General features: G+C 41.8%; 3 protein-coding genes across 8 annotated transcripts in view; 2 read left to right on the top strand and 1 right to left on the bottom strand.

Moving 5' to 3' along the window:
• rnf111 (ring finger protein 111) overlaps window positions 1-5945 on the top strand; it is a 53727-nt gene extending 47782 nt beyond the window's left edge. Inside the window, exons 7-15 of one of the 4 annotated variants that reach the window (XM_031830928.1) lie at window positions 307-565; window positions 1175-1535; window positions 1691-1816; window positions 2025-2142; window positions 2618-2698; window positions 2881-2976; window positions 3293-3385; window positions 3893-3996; window positions 4403-5945. In XM_031830928.1, coding sequence (XP_031686788.1) covers window positions 307-565; window positions 1175-1535; window positions 1691-1816; window positions 2025-2142; window positions 2618-2698; window positions 2881-2976; window positions 3293-3385; window positions 3893-3996; window positions 4403-4523 — 1359 coding nt within the window. In that variant the 3' untranslated portion in view covers window positions 4524-5945. Of the gene's footprint in view, window positions 1-303; window positions 566-1174; window positions 1536-1690; window positions 1817-2024; window positions 2143-2617; window positions 2699-2880; window positions 2977-3292; window positions 3386-3892; window positions 3997-4402 lie in introns of all 4 variants that reach the window. The other 3 variants (XM_031830927.1, XM_031830930.1, XM_031830929.1) reach the window with 3 other exon arrangements.
• Window positions 5946-9328: 3383 nt separating this feature from the next.
• Window positions 9329-12047, top strand: ccnb2 (cyclin B2). 2 transcript variants are annotated; one of them, XM_020489033.2, is made up of 8 exons: window positions 9329-9460; window positions 9858-9974; window positions 10358-10588; window positions 10678-10836; window positions 10922-11158; window positions 11323-11463; window positions 11597-11707; window positions 11808-12047. In XM_020489033.2, exons 1-8 carry the CDS (start codon window positions 9437-9439, stop codon window positions 11910-11912), a joined length of 1125 nt encoding a protein of 374 aa, XP_020344622.2. In that variant the 5' UTR covers window positions 9329-9436; the 3' UTR covers window positions 11913-12047. The 2 variants fall into 2 exon arrangements, with proteins under 2 accessions (XP_020344622.2, XP_031686791.1); XM_031830931.1 differs by lacking the exon at window positions 9329-9460 and adding an exon at window positions 9467-9669.
• Window positions 12048-12131: 84 nt separating this feature from the next.
• myo1ea (myosin IEa) overlaps window positions 12132-20035 on the bottom strand; it is a 57878-nt gene continuing 49974 nt past the window's right edge. Inside the window, exons 20-29 of one of the 2 annotated variants that reach the window (XM_031830925.1) lie at window positions 18895-19009; window positions 18550-18719; window positions 18308-18453; window positions 16650-16796; window positions 16265-16422; window positions 16062-16151; window positions 15740-15953; window positions 15461-15496; window positions 13979-14148; window positions 12132-13835 (exon numbers count right to left, since the gene is read on the bottom strand). In XM_031830925.1, the coding sequence (XP_031686785.1) occupies window positions 13759-13835; window positions 13979-14148; window positions 15461-15496; window positions 15740-15953; window positions 16062-16151; window positions 16265-16422; window positions 16650-16796; window positions 18308-18453; window positions 18550-18719; window positions 18895-19009 (1323 nt within the window). In that variant the 3' untranslated portion in view covers window positions 12132-13758. The remainder of the gene's footprint in view (window positions 13836-13978; window positions 14149-15460; window positions 15497-15739; window positions 15954-16061; window positions 16152-16264; window positions 16423-16649; window positions 16797-18307; window positions 18454-18549; window positions 18720-18894; window positions 19010-20035) is intronic. The other variant, XM_031830926.1, reaches the window with a different exon arrangement.

Genomic DNA, 20035 nt, shown 5'->3' with positions numbered 1-20035 from the left:
CCATCACTTAGATTGAATTTTCTCAGCCGGTTTACTGCAGTCTAAACTGTGAAGCCCATTGTCTTGTACTTGTATCTTGTGCTTTGTGCTGGCTGGACCATGAAGCCCTGTGGTTTTAGTTTAGTGTTTTACTAGTTAGTTATATATTCTGTCACTACAGAGGTCAAAGTCAGACAGTAGCACCATAATGTCATCGTCTGGTTCTACTCTCTCCATACCTCCCCTCCCTGTATCTCTCACCCCTATTCTTTCCTTTTCATTCCCCTCCTCTCCAACCCTCCTGTCTTTCTCTCCCCTCCCAAGCAGACTCTGCCGGTCGACCTGAGCAACAGTGGCTTGCGGAGCGGCGGGGGCAGCGGGGCCGGTAGTTTCCATGGCACCTCAGCCTTTGACCCGTGCTGCCCAGGCTCCACGTCGCGGCCCGCTGCCTACAACTCCCAGAATGCAACGGGGCCAGGGCCCAGCCAGCCCAGCACAGTGGTGGACTCCTTCAGCTCAGCCATGGTGGCCCAGCCTCAGCCACAGCCACAGCTATCCACCTGCAGGCACTTCATGCACCCCTCCTGTGAGTAGAGCTACATCTGCACCAAAAGGGAAATGGCCTTTTATTTTGGGAGGTGATATTATTTTATGGTGTCTTTTGTTTAAGTGTTGATTTGATTTGATAGGAAAATGAAATGCTGCAGTAGTAACTATAGTGTATTATTCCCATGCAGAACCTGCATACTACTGTACTAAACACGTTAGCCTTAAGGATTTATACAGTAACTATTACCACCAGACCTTGAAAGATTATGCCGACAACAGCACTCTTGAAACCCAGTGCTAATAGTAATTAAGAGAAACACCTGATGTTTAATGTGCTAAGTGCTGCGGGTGTGCTACCAAACAGGCCTTGTTAATTGCTGGTTCTCCTCAGAATAGCTCTGTGTGGAATGAGAAGGAGTGTAGCGGGGCTCCAGTAGGGAGGGAGGGGCTGGGTCTGTCCGGGGTCTCAGGTGGGAGACCTGCTAGGCACAGGGAACAGCCAGGCAGCATGTTTCAGTGAGGAGTGTCATAACTGATGATGATCAGGTGTCATCATTAGGAAGGGGACTTAAAGGCGATCTGGTAAGGTGTTACTAACTACTTCTCAACTTTCTCCCACCATTCTCACTCTCTCTCTGACACCCAGACGCTCCCATGGCACGCTCCCTGCACCACCAGCCCTCTAACACCTGCCCCCATTCCCATGGTAACCCTCCTCCCCCTCCTCAGCCCACTCCTCAGGGTGACTACGTCATCCCCCACCCCGTCCATCCCTTCCACACGCCCCTGCCTTCCCACCCCCCTGGCCACGCTGTGCCCCCACCCCCCCCTGCCCCTCTGCCCGCCCACCACCTCACAGGCTCCAGTGCACCCCAACACCTGCCCGTAGAGCACCAGGCCCTGCAGCACCACATGCCCGCGCTGGGGACCTCTGTGCAGAGGCTGCACCAGCACGAGATGCTGCAGAGGATGGAGGTTCAGAGACGCAGGATGATGCAACACCCCACGTGAGTGTAGCCTCTGGCCCCGGTCCAACCTGTCTGATGGCAGCAACATAACTGCTAGCACAGACAGTAGCTTCTAATTGCCTGATTAGTGACAATATTATGGTATTTTCCATCTCATGTTTCTGATACACCTCTCTTTCTTCTCCTTTCTCCAGACGAGCACATGAGCGCCCCCCTCCACACCCCCACAGAATGCACCCCAACTACGGCCATGGCCACCACATCCATGTGCCCCAGACCATGTCGTCCCACCGACGCCAATCTGAGCAGAGGACTGCATGGTTAGTACCATTTAGAGCAGTGGAGGGCCAGTGCCTTGCGTGTTGGGCCGAGAGTCTTAAAAAAGAAATACCAATGTATGTGTGGCCTGCTGTGCGCAAAGGATATTGTCAGTCATGCATGCCCTCATCTTCACTGTTAAAATGGCCCCCGTGATGTCAATGTCTATGAGTTGATGAGGACTGTTGTTGGTCTGGTTTTCTTCTGTAGGGAGCTGGGTATCGAGGCTGGAGTGACCGTGGCGCCATATCCTTCAGGACACCTGCACCCTCACCTGCCCCACTACCACCCTCCCCCAAGACTGCACCACTTCCCCATCCCCTTCATGGTGAGTGCACGACTGGCACCCTCACTCTAAGCACACGTGCCTACGTTAGAATACATGAGAAGTATGGCTTAGATGAATGATGCCCTCTATTTATAACATCTGTTATTTCAGGGATGGTTTGTTGGGCCACATGAATAATGCATTGGCAATTAATGGTGGCCCGTAAGGCATTTCAAGTGCATATTCAACATAACCAGCAGCCTGAAATGAATGGATGCCCCTTTGAAAAGATGTTAAAATTTAATGCACAATGTCAGAAGATATGAAATTGTGAGACTTCTGTGGTTATTAAAAATGCAGTTTTTGGCAATGCTAACCGGACTTCATACCCAAGTCAAGCAGTGTCAGCAGACTTAGTTGATAATGCTATATATCCCTATATGTGCTTCATGAACTGTAGCCTATAGAAACAAATGACTGTACTCCACTGAAGTGAACATATTTCCATGGAGTTGTTTTGCCTCCTTCCTCACAGCACACTGGCATGTCTGAAGTAACCTACCCGCACATTCGCTACATCTCATCCAGAATGACTGGATTTGGACGAACTTATGAGGTAACACTCAATTAGTGAAGATATAGTAACTAGGGCCTGGAGTTTTTCCTGCACATGTCAAGAGGTGAAGAAACTCTCCTGGCCCTGATAATTAGTTATGAAGGAGCTGAGGGCTTATGAGCTGTGTGGAACTGAGTTGGCACAGTCTCACGTTGGGTTGTTTTCCTGCCCTATTTCCTCAGGATCTGCTGCATTTAGAGGAGAGATTGGGGACTGTGAACCGAGGGGCCTCTCAGGGAACTATAGAGAGGTGCACTTACCCACACAAGTACAAAAAGGTGAGAGCACTCCTATAAAAGTGTGTGTCTGTGTGTGTGTTTCAGAACATATCCTGTTTAATGTAGTTTGCTGTGATGCATTTTGTGCATGTCTGCACAAGATTTTATTCTGGGACAGAGTGCACACTCACAGTGGTTATTTTGTGCTCCTTTCAAAATATGAATGTATTGCTATCGTTAAGTCAGATGCTGTAGAAACTAGAAGGTGTCCCTTTCAACCAAAGTTGCAGCCTTAGAAAACATTGTAGGGAAAGATTCCATCTAGTTTTCCAAATGCATATAAATAAGTAACCTAATAACCTGCTGCCCAATACAGAAGGTGTTGGAGACTGAGCGAGACATTGACGAACAGTTAACCCCTGAAGCATGGGCAACTATTGGGAAAAATATGCACGCAACCTCAGACTCGGTGAGAAAAAAATGAACAAATTCAATTTGGAAACATGTCTCTGCTCATTTATAGTTGTTAATGGTAGTAGGTTTGGGGGCAAGAGGATTCGGCAGTAGAAACATTTGATAGATTTAAAAAAATATATTTATTTATTTAAATATATATATTTTTAATCCATATTACCTTGATCCATAGGGATGACATGACATGTTTTGTAGCCAGGACAAAATGACCATTCTCTCTGTCCTCATAGGGATATGTGTTCACCCTCATAATGCTTGTACTGTATACAGTTAGCCCTCTATCAGTCATAAAGGATAGTTTATTCGCAAGTTGGTTCTGTACCTGTAATGTTTACAGCCTGTGAACCCTGAATACATTTATTGTGTTTGACTGTAACCCTCATAGAATGGTCTCAGCCTTCCCTGTTTGTAATGCGTCTTTATAATGTGAATACAAGTTGTCTTTGTGGAAACAGTGATGCTGTGTATCTATAATGGTGTTTTCCAATGTTTCCATTAACAGAGAAAGCTGCATGGTAAGCAAGAAGAAGATGAGGGGGCGGACGAAGACACAGAGGAGAAATGCACCATCTGTCTGTCAATACTGGAGGAAGGGGAGGACGTCAGGTACAGTTATACTGTAGCGTGTGTGTTTTAATGCGGGGCTGTTTTTGTGTGAGAACGAACACTACTATCCCACATTTTCTCTTGATATGCCGTGGAGATTTTTTCTCAACACCCAAAAGTATAGTAATCAGCAGAAAAGCCAATCCTTTGAGTGCCTGAAAGTGACTGGTCTCAGAGGACATTTCTGGAGCTCAACATATGTGCTCATCTGATCAAGCGAGTTTAAGAGTTTCTGCCCTCTGTTGGTGTAATGTAAGAACTGTAATGGATGAATGATAATTTTCCATCTTTCAGCAAACCAAATTAAATAATGTATTCATTGTCATTTCCTTCCAACTTTACAGGATTTTTTCATTATGAAGATGTAATTCAAAGTCTGTCTAACAATATATTCTTTCTTCCACAGACGCCTACCTTGTATGCATCTCTTCCATCAACTGTGTGTGGACCAATGGCTCCTCACCAATAAGAAGTGCCCCATCTGCAGAGTGGACATCGAGGCGCAGTTGTCTGCCGTTGAGAGTTGATGCTGTTTTTCTAACAACTCTTTGTTGGAATTTTCTTTATTTGTTGTTTTGTTTTGAATTTTTCTTCAGTACTGCAGTCAACCAAAGAGGGCATGAATTACCTGCGCAGATCCACTATGAGAAAATAAAAAACTTCAGGCTAAAGAAGTGTTGAGCCTAGAGTGCCAGCTATCACACAGTACAATACTGCTGGAATTGACATCACCATTAAGGATTTAAAATGTTATTGTATTTATAAAGCTTTTATGTAGCTTTTGATTGTTTCCTCGTGTCATATTTTATTTTTATTTTTTTTATTTTTTGCATGGCTCCTCGCAATGCATTTCTTTGCACATATATTGTGGGCTTCTCACGGCCTAACAACTTGCAGGTGAGGATAGCTGCTCTAGTAAAGAAGCATTTCTATATACCTAATGCCTTGCTTTACTGGAGTAGAAAGTTAACCTCCATTTAAAAACATTGCAGGACTCATTTTACCGATCATTGTATTGATTAGTTTATGTTTAGACAATGTGGTTTGCTAGTGGAAGACGTTTTATTTCTAAGAAGGTAAATCAAAACATTCCTTAATTAGGAAAATATCATGTTAAACTGATCAGCTGCTGTATTCATGTTCACCCAGTATTTCTAGAGTGGGAATAAACTCAAACTTCACCTCATCTCCCAGAAAATGCACATGCGTGTCTTACACCTCCCCTGCACCGCCTTGATTTGACTAAACACCATTCACAAGTCATCTAATGTATTTTAGAGAAAAAGAAAATGAATGTCACATCTGTTCTTGACTGTTCTTTTTCAATGGAATGATTGTTGAGGTCTGCTGAGGATACAGTCTGTGTTCTGTTTGGATTTCTCCCTCAGACAGGCCCCAGATGGAAAACTGGGTTCTATAAGGGAATCTCAGGCCCACAGATGCAACCAGTTTCACATGAGCCTACAACCTGGGGATATCTGTTGTTTGGAAACTGGGAATGGCGTTGGTTTATCCTTGCTTTTCGTTTATCCTCCGTTTCTTTTTTTTCCAGAGGGAAATACGCAGCACTCAGCTCAGAATAATAAATAAGTAGCTGAATATTCTTATGTCCCAGATCATTGTTCTTACCCACACTTTCTCTCTCGCTCTGTAGCTGTGCAGCAGCAATCTCTCTTTGCTGCCATTGAAAAGATAACACTAATATTATTCTCGACTTGCTTACTTGCACAAGAGAGAACAGACAGGAGTGTTGTAAAGAGAGTGCGCTGAGGCCATGTATTTCCACTCTGATTGCTGAGTTTTGGAGAAAAATAAATCATTTTGAATGGAGTGTTGGAATGCAGTACTTATGGCAGGTATCCATGCATTCATAGACTTAATGGCACCAGGATGATATTCCATGGGATTTATATTAGTTTTAAAATAATATGAATAAAGTTAGAAGTCTTTCCTGTGTCTGTTTATTTGTGCCTTACCATTCACCTATGCATGTTGGTCCATATTTCACAACTGCACATTCAGAGGGATCTACTACTGACAAAAATATTGTTAACACTTGGTATTCACACCCCTAGACTTTTTCCAAATGTGTTATAGCTTGAATTTAAAATGTATTACATTTAGATTTGCTTGTCATTGGCCTCCACACAATACCCCATAATGTTATATTAAAGTGGAATGAATAAAGTTTTACTTTTTTTTATTTTTACGAATGAATTAAAAATGAAAAGCTGAAGTGTCTTGAGTCAATAAGTATTCAACCATTTTGTTATGGAAAGCCTAAATTTCAGGAGTAAAAATGTGCTTAAGTGACATAAGTTGCATGGACTATGTGTGCAATTCTAGTGTTAATGTGATTTTTGAATGACTACCTCATCTCTGTACTCCACACATACAATTATCTGTAAAGTCCCTTAATTGAGAGTGAATTTCAACCACAAAGACCAGGGAGGTTGACCGAGTGAAAAGAAGTCTGTACAGAATAAAATGCATCATGTTTGCAACAAGGTACTAAATTAATACTGCAAAATATGTGACAAAGTAATGACTTGTCCTGAATACAAAAGTGGTATGTTTGGGGCAAATCCAATACAACACATTACTGAATACCACTCTCCATATTTTCAAGAATAGTGGTGGCTGCATCATGTTAAGGGTATGCTTGTAATCATTAAGGACTGGGGGGGTTCAGGATAAAAATAAAAAAAATGGAATGGAGCTAAGCACAGGCAAAATCCAGCAGGACAATAACCTAAAACACAGTTGCTTACAAAAAAGACAGTATATGTTTCTGAGTGGCTGAGTCACAGTTTTGACTTAATTCTGCTTGAAAATCTATGGCAATATTTGAAAATGGTTGTCTAGCATTGGTCAACAACGAATTTGACAGATCTTGGAAGAATTTAGAAAAAAATAATGTGCAAATATTGATCAATCCAGTTGTGCAAAGCTTTTAAAGACTTAGCAGAAATACTCTGTAATTGCTGCCTTAAAGGCTGCCAAAGGTGATTGTAACATGTATTGATAGATATTTATGCATTTTGTTTACAGTAAACTAGCAAAAAATTATAAAAACATGTTTTCAGATGGGTGAGAGAAAAACATATTTAATCCATTTGGAAATCAGGCTGTAACACAAAATGTCGAATGGGTCAAGCGGTATGAATACTTTCTGAAGGTACTGTGGATGTAATATAACAGTACTAACAATGCCTATTCAATTCACACACACCCCCCCCTCCAAAAGAAAATGGATTGTGCCATGACAGTAAAATGCATATAAACTGTTTATAATCATCATCAAGTAAAGATTAACTGAAGTATCCATCCATGTATCCAAAGAGCCTGCAGCAAGAATATAAAAATATATATTTTATGCATTGTATGTAGATTCCCCTTACTTATTACTACTCATCAATCAGGGAAGACCATGTGTAGTGTTTCTTAATTAGAGTAGCCAAGATTAGCATTTTGGTCAATTCATAGAATGTTATTTTGGCCAAGTGGATTTATCAGCAATATTGAGATGTGGCCTCTGCTGAGCAATAAATCCATGCTCTTTCCTTTATTTAACTAGGCAAGGCAGTTAAGAACAAATTCTTATTTACAATGACGGCCTAGGAACAGTGGGTTACTGCCTTGTTCAGGGGCAGAAGACAGAATTTTACCTTGTCAGCTCGGAGGATTCGATCTGCAACCGTTCCTGACCCAACGCTCTAGGATACCTGGGGCCTAAGGTTGTGCAAATGGTAAAAAAAGAGAGAAATGGAGAGAAAAGAGAAAATAGTTGCATTAATGTTTGCAACGTTGCAACTCTGAAAAAATATAATGATTCAGGAAATGTTATTCTTGTTGTTGTTCACTAGGGATAATGTTTTAATAAGATAGTTAAATTTAATAAAACATATTTTTGTTCTTATCATAGATTTCTTTTTCCTTTTTTTTTTTACAGATTTTTTTTTTTAAATTCATAATATAAAAATCTACTTACATTGCTACATCAAACATGTATAACAAAACAAAACACAGGTATTTTAACATGAAAATAGTCAAACATACTAAAAATATCAATAAAAGAATACAAAATTTTTTGGGGGGTTGGTGCAATTGTATTCACTCTGAAAAAATCTTATTATAATGATTCAGGACGATGTTATTATTGTTGTTATTCACTAGGGCAAATTTTTTAATAAAATAGTTGAATTCAATCAGAAAAATCTGTAGTTTTGGAATAGAATTTTGGAATTTTTGTTTGTGTATGAAGTATTTGGCAACAAGAATAAAAAAATAACAATCATTTCAGTGGTCTTGTTATCATTGCAATAGTAACATATTATATCTTTCATGTCAAAAACATAGACAGTGTTCATAATGGTAAATAAGTATTTGGCAAGGTTTTCCCAAAATTCTGACAGATTCTCACCTTTTTCACAGAAAACGCAGATATCATCAATAGCCACAAATTTGGATATCATATGGATATATTTTATGTAAAATTTTGAAGTGCACTTCCTTAACTTTGTTTGGTATACAGTATTTGTAAGGCCTTAAACATGCATTTTTCCAGACAATGTCAGGAATAAGCATGTGTTGGATTTTGTTGACATAACATAACACTTTCAAGATAAACTGGTTGAAAAGATGTTTGATCAATACTGATTCAATATGGTATTTCATTCCAAATAATGTTTTAAGTAAGTTGGGAGGTCTTCAATTTTTACTGAAATGTAATTATATTCCTGAAATATTACCTGCTAAATTGGCTAGGTTTCACCAACAAGCTTTAATGGCCTGGAAAATGTGTTTCCTGCACAATTTTTCCCCACATAAAGCTCTTTTGGGGAATAATTCAGACATAACTATAAGGAATAAGTCATTGTTCTACACCAGCTGGCATGAGAGGAATATTGACATTGTTCTTGATATTTTCGACAACAAGGGTAATATTCTCACATATGAACAATTTATAACATTGAAAGAGTTTCCAATACCTTTCAGAGACTTTATTTATGTGATCAAAGCCGTTCCCAGTGGTCTAACTACACTAATGGTCTAACTACACTACTACTCATCTTAGTTTTGGGAATGATCACAAGGTTTATCCATTTACTCAGATTGGAAGGCGTGGGCTTACTTGAGAGATCTTGTTGTAATAAATATATAAGACAAATTCTTCATTCACAAAACCAATTTACACCGAGAGGAACGTTTTTCTGGTTCTTTATCATAGATATCCATTCTGATTGTGACTGTGCGACGTCATTCGTGATTCCTCTTTGGCAACCAATGAAAGAGATGCATTCTATGATGCGGAATCCAATTAGAATCAACAAAGCGGTATTTGAATGACTGTGGAATGGTTCTTTGACACTTCTCACTTGGGCTTTTTTGCCGATTATAGCTGGCTATCTAGCGGCCTTTGTTTTAACAAAGCGTGACGATGTCATTTGAAGTTCGTTCTGCGGTAACTTTTTACAATCTGGACTAGCTAATGTGTTTTTGTGTGCATGTTACTCACAGCTAACGTTACTGGCGATATGTAGGTATCTTTTAGTTAGCTAGCCAATTTGCTATCTAGTAGGTAACGTTAAGCAACTAGGAAATAAATGCTGGAAAACGAGCGTATGCTTTGCCTAAAATAAAGTTACGTAACCGGGCAAAACATTTAGCTAGGTAAGCTAAGGTTACCTAGTGTAATTGCGCATGGCTAAATAATGTGTCATTAGCTGACGAGGTTAGCCTTCGCTTGCTAACTAAACATGACAAAACTGCAAACTTTTAATTAGATATGTTTTATGTTCACTTTTTTGGGGGGTGGGGGGGGGGGGGGTGGGGGGGGGGGGGGTGGGGGTCTTCAACAGTTAAGGAACGCAGACAACCCAACACGAATGGGAAAAGCAAACGTAGCTGGAGCAGGAAGGGCTGTGCTTGGAGAGCTGTCCAACTTTCCCAATGCTTGCAAAGCGGTGCCGTTCAAGGTATGTTGTCTTACCCGGCGTTGTTTGGTCCATTGTCTGTCTGATTTCACTAGTTACTCTTGCACACTAGTATTTCTACTTGCACATCTATCACTCCAGTGTTAATTTGCTGAACTGTAATTACTTCGCTACTATGGCCTATTTATTGCCTCCTCTCCTTGGGCTATTTGCACACACAGTATATAGACTTGTTCTATTGTGGTGTTGACTGTACGTTTGTTTATTCCATGTGTAACTCTGTTGTTTTGTCACACTGCTTTGCTTTATCTTGGCCAGGTCGCAGTTGTAAATGAGAACTTGTTCTGAACTGGCCTACCTGGTTACATAAAGTTGAAATGTAAAATAAAAACGTTCTCAAACATGCTTCTCTATACTCTCTACAGAAGACCGTTCCTGCCAAGGCCTCAACCAAACAATCTATCAACCAACAAGACCAGCCAGCAGCTGTTTGGCCTGAAGTGTATGCTAACGTGTCCATGAAGGAAGAGGAATTGTGCCAGGCGTTCTCAGAAGCTCTGCTTGCTGTAGAAGACATTGATGAAGGGGATTCAGACCTGCCACAACTGTGCTCTGAATATATAAAGGATATCTATGGATATCTGCAGCGCCTTGAGGTAACTTGTGTTTTCTCTAGGCTAACATGGTGATGACTCGTTAAATATTTTGTACTGGTCTCTGACAATCTTGAAATGTCTCTCAACAGACCCAGCAGTCTGTTCGGGCTAAGTACATGAGTGGCTATGAGATCAATGGACGCATGCGTGCTCTCCTGATTGACTGGCTGATTCAGGTGCACTCCAGGTTCCAGCTATTGCAGGAGACTCTCTATCTGACGGTGGCCATCCTGGATCGCTTTCTTCAGGTAAGCCTTGTAAAAAAATAAAATGGCGTATCCGTGTGTGTCATACACTTTTTTTTCTTCTTTTTTTTATACCCCCTCTATCTAGGTACAAACTATTGGCCGCAAGAAGCTCCAGCTGGTTGGTGTGACTGCCATGTTGTTGGCGTCCAAGTATGAAGAGATGTATTCCCCGGAGATAGGTGATTTTGTTTACATCACAGACAATGCATTCACCAAGGCCCATATTCGGGAGATGGAGCAGCTGATTCTGCAAAGTCTGAACTTTGAGCTTGGACGGCCTCTACCCCTGCACTTCCTCAGGAGAGCCTCCAAGGCTGGCAATGTAGGCTACTCAATGACATGCGTGTTTTCATAAAATTTCCTTTATGGGTGTGGTTATTCAAATCGCCCCATCAACATTAACTGCAACTATTTGTTAGAGGTGGAAAAGCCAACCACTGACGGGTTACCAGAAGGTTACAGTAATACCAGTCGTTGTCTTTTCAGGCTGATGTTGAGAAGCACACATTAGCCAAGTACCTCATGGAACTGACCCTCCTTGACTATGACATGGTGCACTACCATCCTTCTGAGATTGCTGCTGCTGCCTTGTGCCTCTCCCAGCTGCTGCTTGATGAGCTCAACTGGGTAAGGTTCTGTTTTGTGGCAATTATTGGGATGGTCCACTCAGTGTATCAGAAATAAATGACAGCACTCAACCTGGTTTGGTGCTAGCAACAGATATGGTCTGTTTTTACTATTGTGTCCACTCCCTGTGCAGACACCAACACAGGAGCACTACTCTACCTATAATGAGAACCACCTCAAGCCAATCATGGAGCACATTGCCAAAAACATAGTTTCTGTCAATGAAGGGCGAACAAAGCTTCAGGTAAGTGGTCCTCTGATGGCTTGACCTTGTTGTGATCTAATCTTGTACAATTTGATACATGTCACCTCTTGGAAAAAACCATTGAGTAATTGTGTTCCAGGCTGTCAAGAACAAGTATTCAAGCAGCCGACTTATGAGGATCAGCCTCATCCCTCAGCTGAAGTCTCCATTTGTAAATTACATGGCTGCTGCTCTGCTCCAATAACGTGAATGCCGACTAAGTCTGCTGCACTTTATTTTTAAGAAAATCCATTGTGAGATGGTCTTTTGGACTGCTGCTTTTAAGTACATGTAAATATTTAACCTTTTACAAATAAACCTTGTTTTGAACCCTTTTAAATAATCTAGATGTGTTATGGTTTTAAACATTGTGTAGCAATTCAGTTTTAGTCACTGTTAAATGGACATTAAAAGCCACGCAGCCTGGTGGTTACAATTTTATTCTTAGAGTATCGATGAGTAAAACACCACCTACAGAAGTATAACTTTATGGGCCTGCCATTTTTATTCAGACATTTAACTTTAGTACAGCTTGTTCCTACTGCAGGATTTATAGCCCAGTGTTCCTGAACACAGCTGCACCAGGATGTTGCAGCGTAGCATAGTCCCAGATCTGTTTGCATGTACAGTTGTCGACACTTAAGTTGCCAAAGCTACAAACATCTGGGACCAGGCGATGATAATTAGTAAGGAAAGGAGTTTCCTGACCAGCTAGGGCAGAACAGGATAGAGACCAGTTAAACATTAATGCAGATTAACTACATTATAACTCTGCCATAATTCAAGCCTGGAAAAGCTTTTTTTTGGGGCTCTTCAATCCATAGCGCTAAAGAATACCATGAATGTTGCCAAATGCGTCATGTCAGCTCAATTTACCATTATTTCAGAGCGTCCAATGCTTTTATGGATTGAATCCAGACCTAAAGGATTATGCACAGTGATAAACATTGGAAGCCAGAAATAATATTGTTCAGTGCCATAGCATGTGAAGTTGGAATTTTTACTTTCATTTGAAAGAACGCCATTCACCCATACTGTGCACTTACATCTACATGGAATACAATATCAAAAGCAGAGAACTTTGAATTAAATCCTGCAGTGAAACACTTATTGTAACAAAGTATTGACTTAATTCCTAAATGTGGAGCTGGACATACAGTATATGTAAACAAATTATCCTCTAGTTTGGCAATCTTTCAAAACATCCAAGGATTACTAGCTGTGGCAGGAGTTACCAGTCTGTCCAAGTTAGTACCTGTAGCTACTGATAAAGTGCTTATAAACCAGACAATGCACAGTGTGGCCCTAGAGTTCTGGGGATATCACTTGGATTTTGGAAATAAGAGCAGGGGGATTCCTGAAGACAACCTTTGTCACACTGCATTTCCTTTTCCCGAAAGTGATTGCATCCGTTTAGTTGACTAATAAGAATTGGTTATCAAACACATTCGATCATTGTTTTTCTAGGGAAATGCATTGCCGAAGTTAATAAAATCACAGTGCAATGAACTATTAATGTCAATTTAGTAAAAATGTGTCAACATATTTCTATAGCCAATACCATCTGTAAATTCATCTTAGCAGCACAAATCCCCATTAAACAATATTGAACAGACAGTGGCTTCTTGGAAACAACCCCGAACTCATGCTAAAACCATTCATTTCCATAATGAGAAATGTAATTACAACCTGGTTCCACATATCATGCATCCAATATATCCCCATAAAACCATAGCAAAGGGGAAGGGAGACTGTAGAAAGCTATATAAATACAATAAATAGTTCAGTGCTCACAGGGATTGAGTAGCGATTTGCCCCTGGACAAAAGTATTGTCCTCAGATCCCCATAAAAATAGAACTTCATTGCAAGCCTGACGCTCCTCTTGCCTGTCCAGAATAACAGGAAGTTACATCCAGAAGAAGGCTACAATGCAGGAGTGGAGATAATGTCAGTTTCTCATCTCGTGTCTCACAAAATCTCTTCTGTTTGATAGCTCTATCTCCGGGCTGTAGAGGTGTGTACTTCTCTCCTGGTGATTGACATGCAGCTCCTAGATCTTGCTGACGTAGTTGTTGGGGAACAGGCCTTGCTTTGCCCGTAGCCTCCCCGTCCACCAGCCAGAAGCATCTGATCAAGAAAGAAGACTTAGTTTACAGTGGGATTTTTTATGTTAGAGTTAAATTGCAAATGTTTTGTGCACCCCGCACCAAACCAAATCCAATAATTGTCCCTTTGTGCGATGATGTGATTTCTGCCTCCTGTGTATTTACCTTCCTTGATGATGTCGATGACGTCATCTGCATTGAAGCTGAGCTCATCTGTGTCCTGAGCATCATAGGCATAAAGGGCTTTGCACTGGGGCACCTGGGGCTTGGGTTTGGGGGCAGGTTTGGGTCGCCCCCCTCCTGGGGGTGGTCTACTGACCGACTGTCTTTGGACACTGAGGAATAAAGAGAAAGACAACAGCAGGAGCGAACTTTAGTTATCAAAGAAAAGAAAGTCTTCTATCCTTCATTAGTGTGACACTATTCTACTGGCCGACTGGAACACTACAGTCAGTCATTAGGAAAGCTTCTGGCTATTGTGTGGCTTTAGCAAAGGATGTGAAGTTATCGATATTGGGATAAAAGAACATACCATGTGAGTTTGTGGTAGTTATTATTGGATTGGTGCTTACTTCATTGTTTCTTTCAAAGACACATAACTAAATAGAAGTTGATATGCTCAGTTCTACCACAAGATGGCGAGCCATCCCATACATTTGTCTCAGTACCAACACTATTAGTGCCTTTCCAATTAGGATTTACTCCGGTGTTTTACCCAGAAGGCTCAGACTTTTCTGTTTCCATCTACGTGGGCCGGCACCCATGTCTCACTGGGCCATGGCTCTGGCAGACCTGCTCTGCATGGGAGCCAAGGCAAGGCTCTGGGTACTTTTCAGCTGGTACTTACAATGGCTAACAGTGACCTTTAACACCTTCTCACAAAGCAATAGTTTTGAAAGATGCAGAGGTGGTTGATTATGCGCACCACAAGTCTTTAGTGTTATACTAAAGGCTAGTTATTGTGGAAACACAACATTAGAGCTCACATTAGCACAACACACTGGTAAGCCCATGGTGTGGGGGTAAGTCTCATTGGAAATCACCACATGGTATTATGGAGTGTGAAACACTGGAAAGTTGTTTGTATATACAGTGAATTAACTTGAGAAAGCTAGAGATGAAAAATACACACACCTTCACAAAGTCAACCAACAAGCAAACTATCACACCAAATTAATCACCAATAAAAAAAGTTATATCTTGCTTCCCCAAAATTTGTATCCAGGATATCTCAAAATCATTGAGACATACCCAATCAGCTTACACCAGAGCTAATTTTAGGAGAAAAAAGTAAGCCCAGTCATTTGCAAGCAGTGGGATCTAGCGATATTATATGAGAATAGATTCCATATCAGGAATCCATATCATGCCTTTGAAGGTATAATTCTGGAGCAAAATGACTCTTCAACAACAGAATGATTGATAGCATGTTACTGGGCTCAGACTTTTTTCTGTAGTTTCGTCCAATCAGATGATAGGTTTTGCCTTCTGATTCAACATCAGCTGTTAGATAGATGTCTACAAGCAAGAAGGAGAGCATCTAGCTACAGGAGAGCCAGGGAGAGATATACACATCATGCCAGTGAGCTGCGCCTGGCTTGGCTAAGGTCTGAACCATCACCCGACACCGCAAACACTCAGACTCACATTCCTCCATTCGAAGCTGTCCGGGCGCCTCCGTTACTATAAAGGAATACATCATCCAAGTTACAGCAGGACTGTGTGTGTGTGTGCGCGTTCTTGTGCACTCACACACTGAAACAGCACTGCACAATACTGACACAAACCATGTTACGCACCATACTCATCCTCAGTATTTACATGTTTATGTAAGAGCAAACGTATCTGTATAGTAAGTCATTATAGTTATCAGTTCTTAGGGCTCTGTATTGGAAGGTAATCAGGGCTGTTGGTGCCAGTACTCACCCTGCCGCCCCCTGGTCAGGGACCTTCAGACAGTCCAGGTTTGGCTGGTTGGGCTTAGCATGGCTGCTGCCTTTCTCCCTCAGAATGACGTTGTTGGGCAGGAAGGGGAAGGACCCATTGCCTGTTGACGGAGGCCTCTGATTGGAATGCTGTGAGGCGTTCCTCTGATTGGCTATGTGGTTGGTGTTTTTCAGACCACCATTCTGATGGGCAACTGTGACAAAGAGGAGGATGGTTGTCATCAAGTGGAAACAGCTAACTGTTGCTAACTGCTTTATTATGTACAGGGGTGAGGGCCTACATCAGCTAATGATTATTCTACCTGGAGGCCCAGGGGGAGCCCGTGTGGGAGTGTTCTGATGGGTTCTGGACACGTTGGAGCGACTCTGAGTGAAGCTTTTCTTGGTGGGACCTACAAAGGGGACTAAGTCAGTAAACAGCATGTTTCAGACAACACTAAGAAAACACCATGTCTATTGAATCCTGATGGGGAGGGATGGTACACACTACTCCTATAATACTCACGTGTGTTCTTGGGCAGACCGGCTCCAATGCTGACCTGCAGCGTCTTACTGGAGGCCTTTGTGACAGCCACGTCCCCCTGGCCCTGGACAAACATCACCTGTCTGGAGCCGCCTCCACTCAGGAAACCCCAGTTCTCCTTCTTCAGCTTCAGCTCCAGTCTGAGAGACAGAGCAGAGAGCATCTCCCTTACAACCACTGACTCAAACCACCCACTGGAAACTGCCAGAGAAATGTAATCTGTTATCTCAGTACCAAATCAAAAGCAGTATTTCCAGAACAACCCCAGAGTATTGTAAATCATGTTGACCAAAGCTTTGTCTACTTCCACTCCACCCATATATCACACTGTCTGTTTAAAATGCATGTTTGTGTTTACAGCACGTACGTGGTGCCAAACTTGAGCGGCAGCTTCCTCTGGGTCCTCTCCTCGAACCTGCGGGCCAGCAGGCTGATGAACTCGGTCTTAAAGGTGCACTCCAGCAGGCTGTCATACTCCTGCTCATGCAGGATCAGCAGGTCGTCCTGCATCGTGCTGAGGGACAGGGACAGACCAATCAGTTGGGACTGGGAAGCAACTTTGTGACATGCACTGTAATGTGACAGATATGAATAAAGTTTGATTTGAACTGATATGTTGGAGGAGAGTGATTGTGAATTCGACATTCGTTTCTATTGTCAGAACACAGATTCTCTCGTCAGGTAAATATAGTACATTTGCATGTAAACGGCCCATATTAATTATTTTTATTTTACCAGGCAAGTCAATTAAGAACAAATTCTTATTTACAATGACAGCCATTTGTTTTGTTGAAGTCACCAGTAAAGACAAATAATACTGACAGCATCAGCCCAGAGGTCAGGTCAGCTAAAATTATTAGGACCCACATTACTTCATGACCCACTAAGCTTGACATTTGCATATAACCAGCGAGAGACAAAGCAGCACGTAACTAAGGAGAGAGAGAAACCTGTTCCTGCAACTGACACAGCGATGCACTGTTTCCCCCAATGAACTAAAGTGTTCTCCAATAAGCTTTTTACAATGCCTGCTTTCCCTCCCAGCACCACCTGGTTCATATTACCCACAACCCCCCAATCACTCACAGACTCAAAAGCCTCTACAAAGTCTTCTATAATGTCCCCACCAAAAACCAAGCAAATCATGTGCAACATTCAACAAGCTATATGATCATACAAGTCCCACAGTTACACTCATAATCTAGTTGAGTGTTAAACACGGCTTTGACCAGTCAAGTTTTTGTATTTTTTCTCTCGCTGGTTATATGCAAATGTCAAGCTTAGTGGGTCACAGAGTAATGTGGGTCGTAATAACTGACCTGACCTCTGGGCTGATGCTGTCAGTATTATTTGTCTTTACTGGTGACTTCAACAAAACAAATGGCCGTCATTGTGAATAAGAATTTGTTCTTAATTGACCTGCCTGGTAAAATAAAGGCAGAATAAAAGAATTACTCTGAAGCATACTTTGTAGTTGTGTTCATATTGCCTTTACACACCCACAAGAGCAGACATAAAAGAAAGGGGTTTGAATCTTTTCCATGTTTGTAATACCCCATGTGTGACATTTAAAGGAACATGGGGACTTGAGTGACCGTACATCCAGACAGTGTAGCTTCTGCAGATAGCTGTAGCTTAACATGGTGGGTATCTGTAAGCTGACAGAACAATCTCATGTGTAATGGGGGGCTGATTCCTGAGCTGTTTATCAACTTCCCTATTGAGACCCAGTGATTAGTATCTTTTGTACTTGAAAATACCGAAACCCAGATACCATGAATGTACAACCGTTTGGATGACATCACTGACAAGACCAATAGTCTCTATGTACAGTACATTGTGCAACTATCTATTTGTGACCGCTGGTGAAAAGTGTTACACTTTAACTAGCTGACTTTGCGAGGCCTGGAGTCTGCTGGTCCTGTGTGTTCTTACTGCCTAAGGGGAATAAACACTAAACAGTCAGTATGAGGCTAGTCAGACCCTGCCAACATCTCCTGGTGCCTAGGACCTGCGTCATAATACCTGAGAGACACAGCCAGGATCTTCTCCACATCAATCCGCCTCTTCAGCACCTCAGTCACCTGACCTTTCTCAGGGCCCTGCTTCACCTTTTCTCTCCCAATCAGGTACATACACTTCGGGGTCAGGATCAAGTCTCTCTTAATGCCCTGGAAACACATATGGACAGAGAGGAGACAAATTGTCATTGGACTAACAATATCGGAAACAAACCAACAGAGAATTCTGCTGTTCAAGACACCTACTTTGAAGCGACGGTCGTATTTTGTGACTTTATCAGCGAAGTCAATCTTTTCCCTCTTGGCCAGGAACTGTCGTAGCTCAGGCCTGTCGTCCATACCGAGGTAGTCCCCTACAAAGTTCCTGTTGAGGCTGTGTCTCCTCCTCTCCTTCCTGTTCACCAGCAGGTCAGAGGCTGGGGATGAACACACAGGGACAGGCAGTCAGACAAGAATGCATACATACAGTCTCAATTCAGTTCATTTTTAAAAGCATTAGACCAAAACCTTGACACTGTTTGACATCTAAGTTTGAATATTAGTCATGATAATTAGACTATTTCGTTTTTTCAAAACGTGATTGTCACTCACCTTCTTCCCTCATCTGAACGTATTTCTTGCGGGCCACATACTTGCGCCAGGCTTTCTGGATGGCCCTGGCGTGGCTGTCAAACTTACGTTCCCTCGTTTCCTCCAACAGGAAGAGCTGTAGAAAGAGGCACAGATATGAAAACATTTATACCTGAACAACCTGTGACAGCAAAACATACTGTGCCTACCTCAGTGTAGACACACCCAAATACAATGACAGGGATGACTGAACAGACATACTGGTAATGCTTTGAAGAAATCTGAATAGACAAACACAATTCCAAGTTGTCAGGTTTTTAAAAATTCCTATCAGTATATAATAGCATAAAACTATAATGTATAATAACACTTTGACTAAATGGGTTATGGATAGATAAGCCATCCAGTGAAAGGAGTCTTGCCTAATACACTATTTTCTCTAATGTCCAGACCAATATACATTAGTAACAGTGCTATGGGTGGGTGGGCTATCAAGTCCAAAGCCCACCCTGGCTCCGCTCCCTCCTTCTCATTTCCTGATGGCCCCCCAGACACCCAGCATCAAATCTCCCCCTGCCCTGTCCCAGACTAAACACCATGCCCACTCACACGTGCCCAATGCAGCCCTGGCACTGCCACACCCCTGGCACAGGCCACACCGCTGGCACAGGCCAGACAGGCTCGGTCTTGTCCTATCACTTTACATCAAATGACCCTTTAGTTACTAAACACATTCAAACTAGATCCAAATGTCAAATCAAATTGAAGTTTATTGGTCACATGCACACGGAACAGTGAAATGCCGGCTTGTTAATGCTCCTCAACAATGCAGTAAAATAACAATCAAAAATGTAAACATTTTATTTAAAAAAAAGAGTAATAAAAACAAGTATGAGTTCATAATAGAATATAAAGTATGATTGATTTTAAAAAATTAAGACTGCTTTATACATGTTAAAATAAAAATGGGGAAAAAACAAAAGTGAGGATAAAAATGACTATGAAAGGAAGGAGATGACTGTTAAAGAGACTGTGGAGCCAGTGTTTAATCTGGGCTGGGAGTGTGTTAAAGCCACCCAGACCTTTAACTCTGAGCAGCACCTGACAGTGTCTCACAGGGTTATCCATTAGCACCTTGTGAGATGGTCTATTCTGAAGAGAG

Source organism: Oncorhynchus kisutch, linkage group LG8, assembly GCF_002021735.2.
Source record: "Oncorhynchus kisutch isolate 150728-3 linkage group LG8, Okis_V2, whole genome shotgun sequence".
NCBI classification, from domain to species: Eukaryota; Metazoa; Chordata; class Actinopteri; order Salmoniformes; family Salmonidae; genus Oncorhynchus; species Oncorhynchus kisutch.
This window is presented reverse-complemented; position numbering and strand designations above follow the sequence as displayed.

Bases quoted from the DNA above. Each gene is read 5' to 3' on its own strand.
- ccnb2 (XM_020489033.2), top strand. From the start codon at position 9,437: ATGTCATTTGAAGTTCGTTCTGCG. The intron at 10,837-10,921 runs GTAAGCCTTGTA...CCCTCTATCTAG, and splicing joins TCCTGGATCGCTTTCTTCAG to GTACAAACTATTGGCCGCAA. The intron at 11,464-11,596 runs GTAAGGTTCTGT...CTCCCTGTGCAG, and splicing joins TGCTTGATGAGCTCAACTGG to ACACCAACACAGGAGCACTA.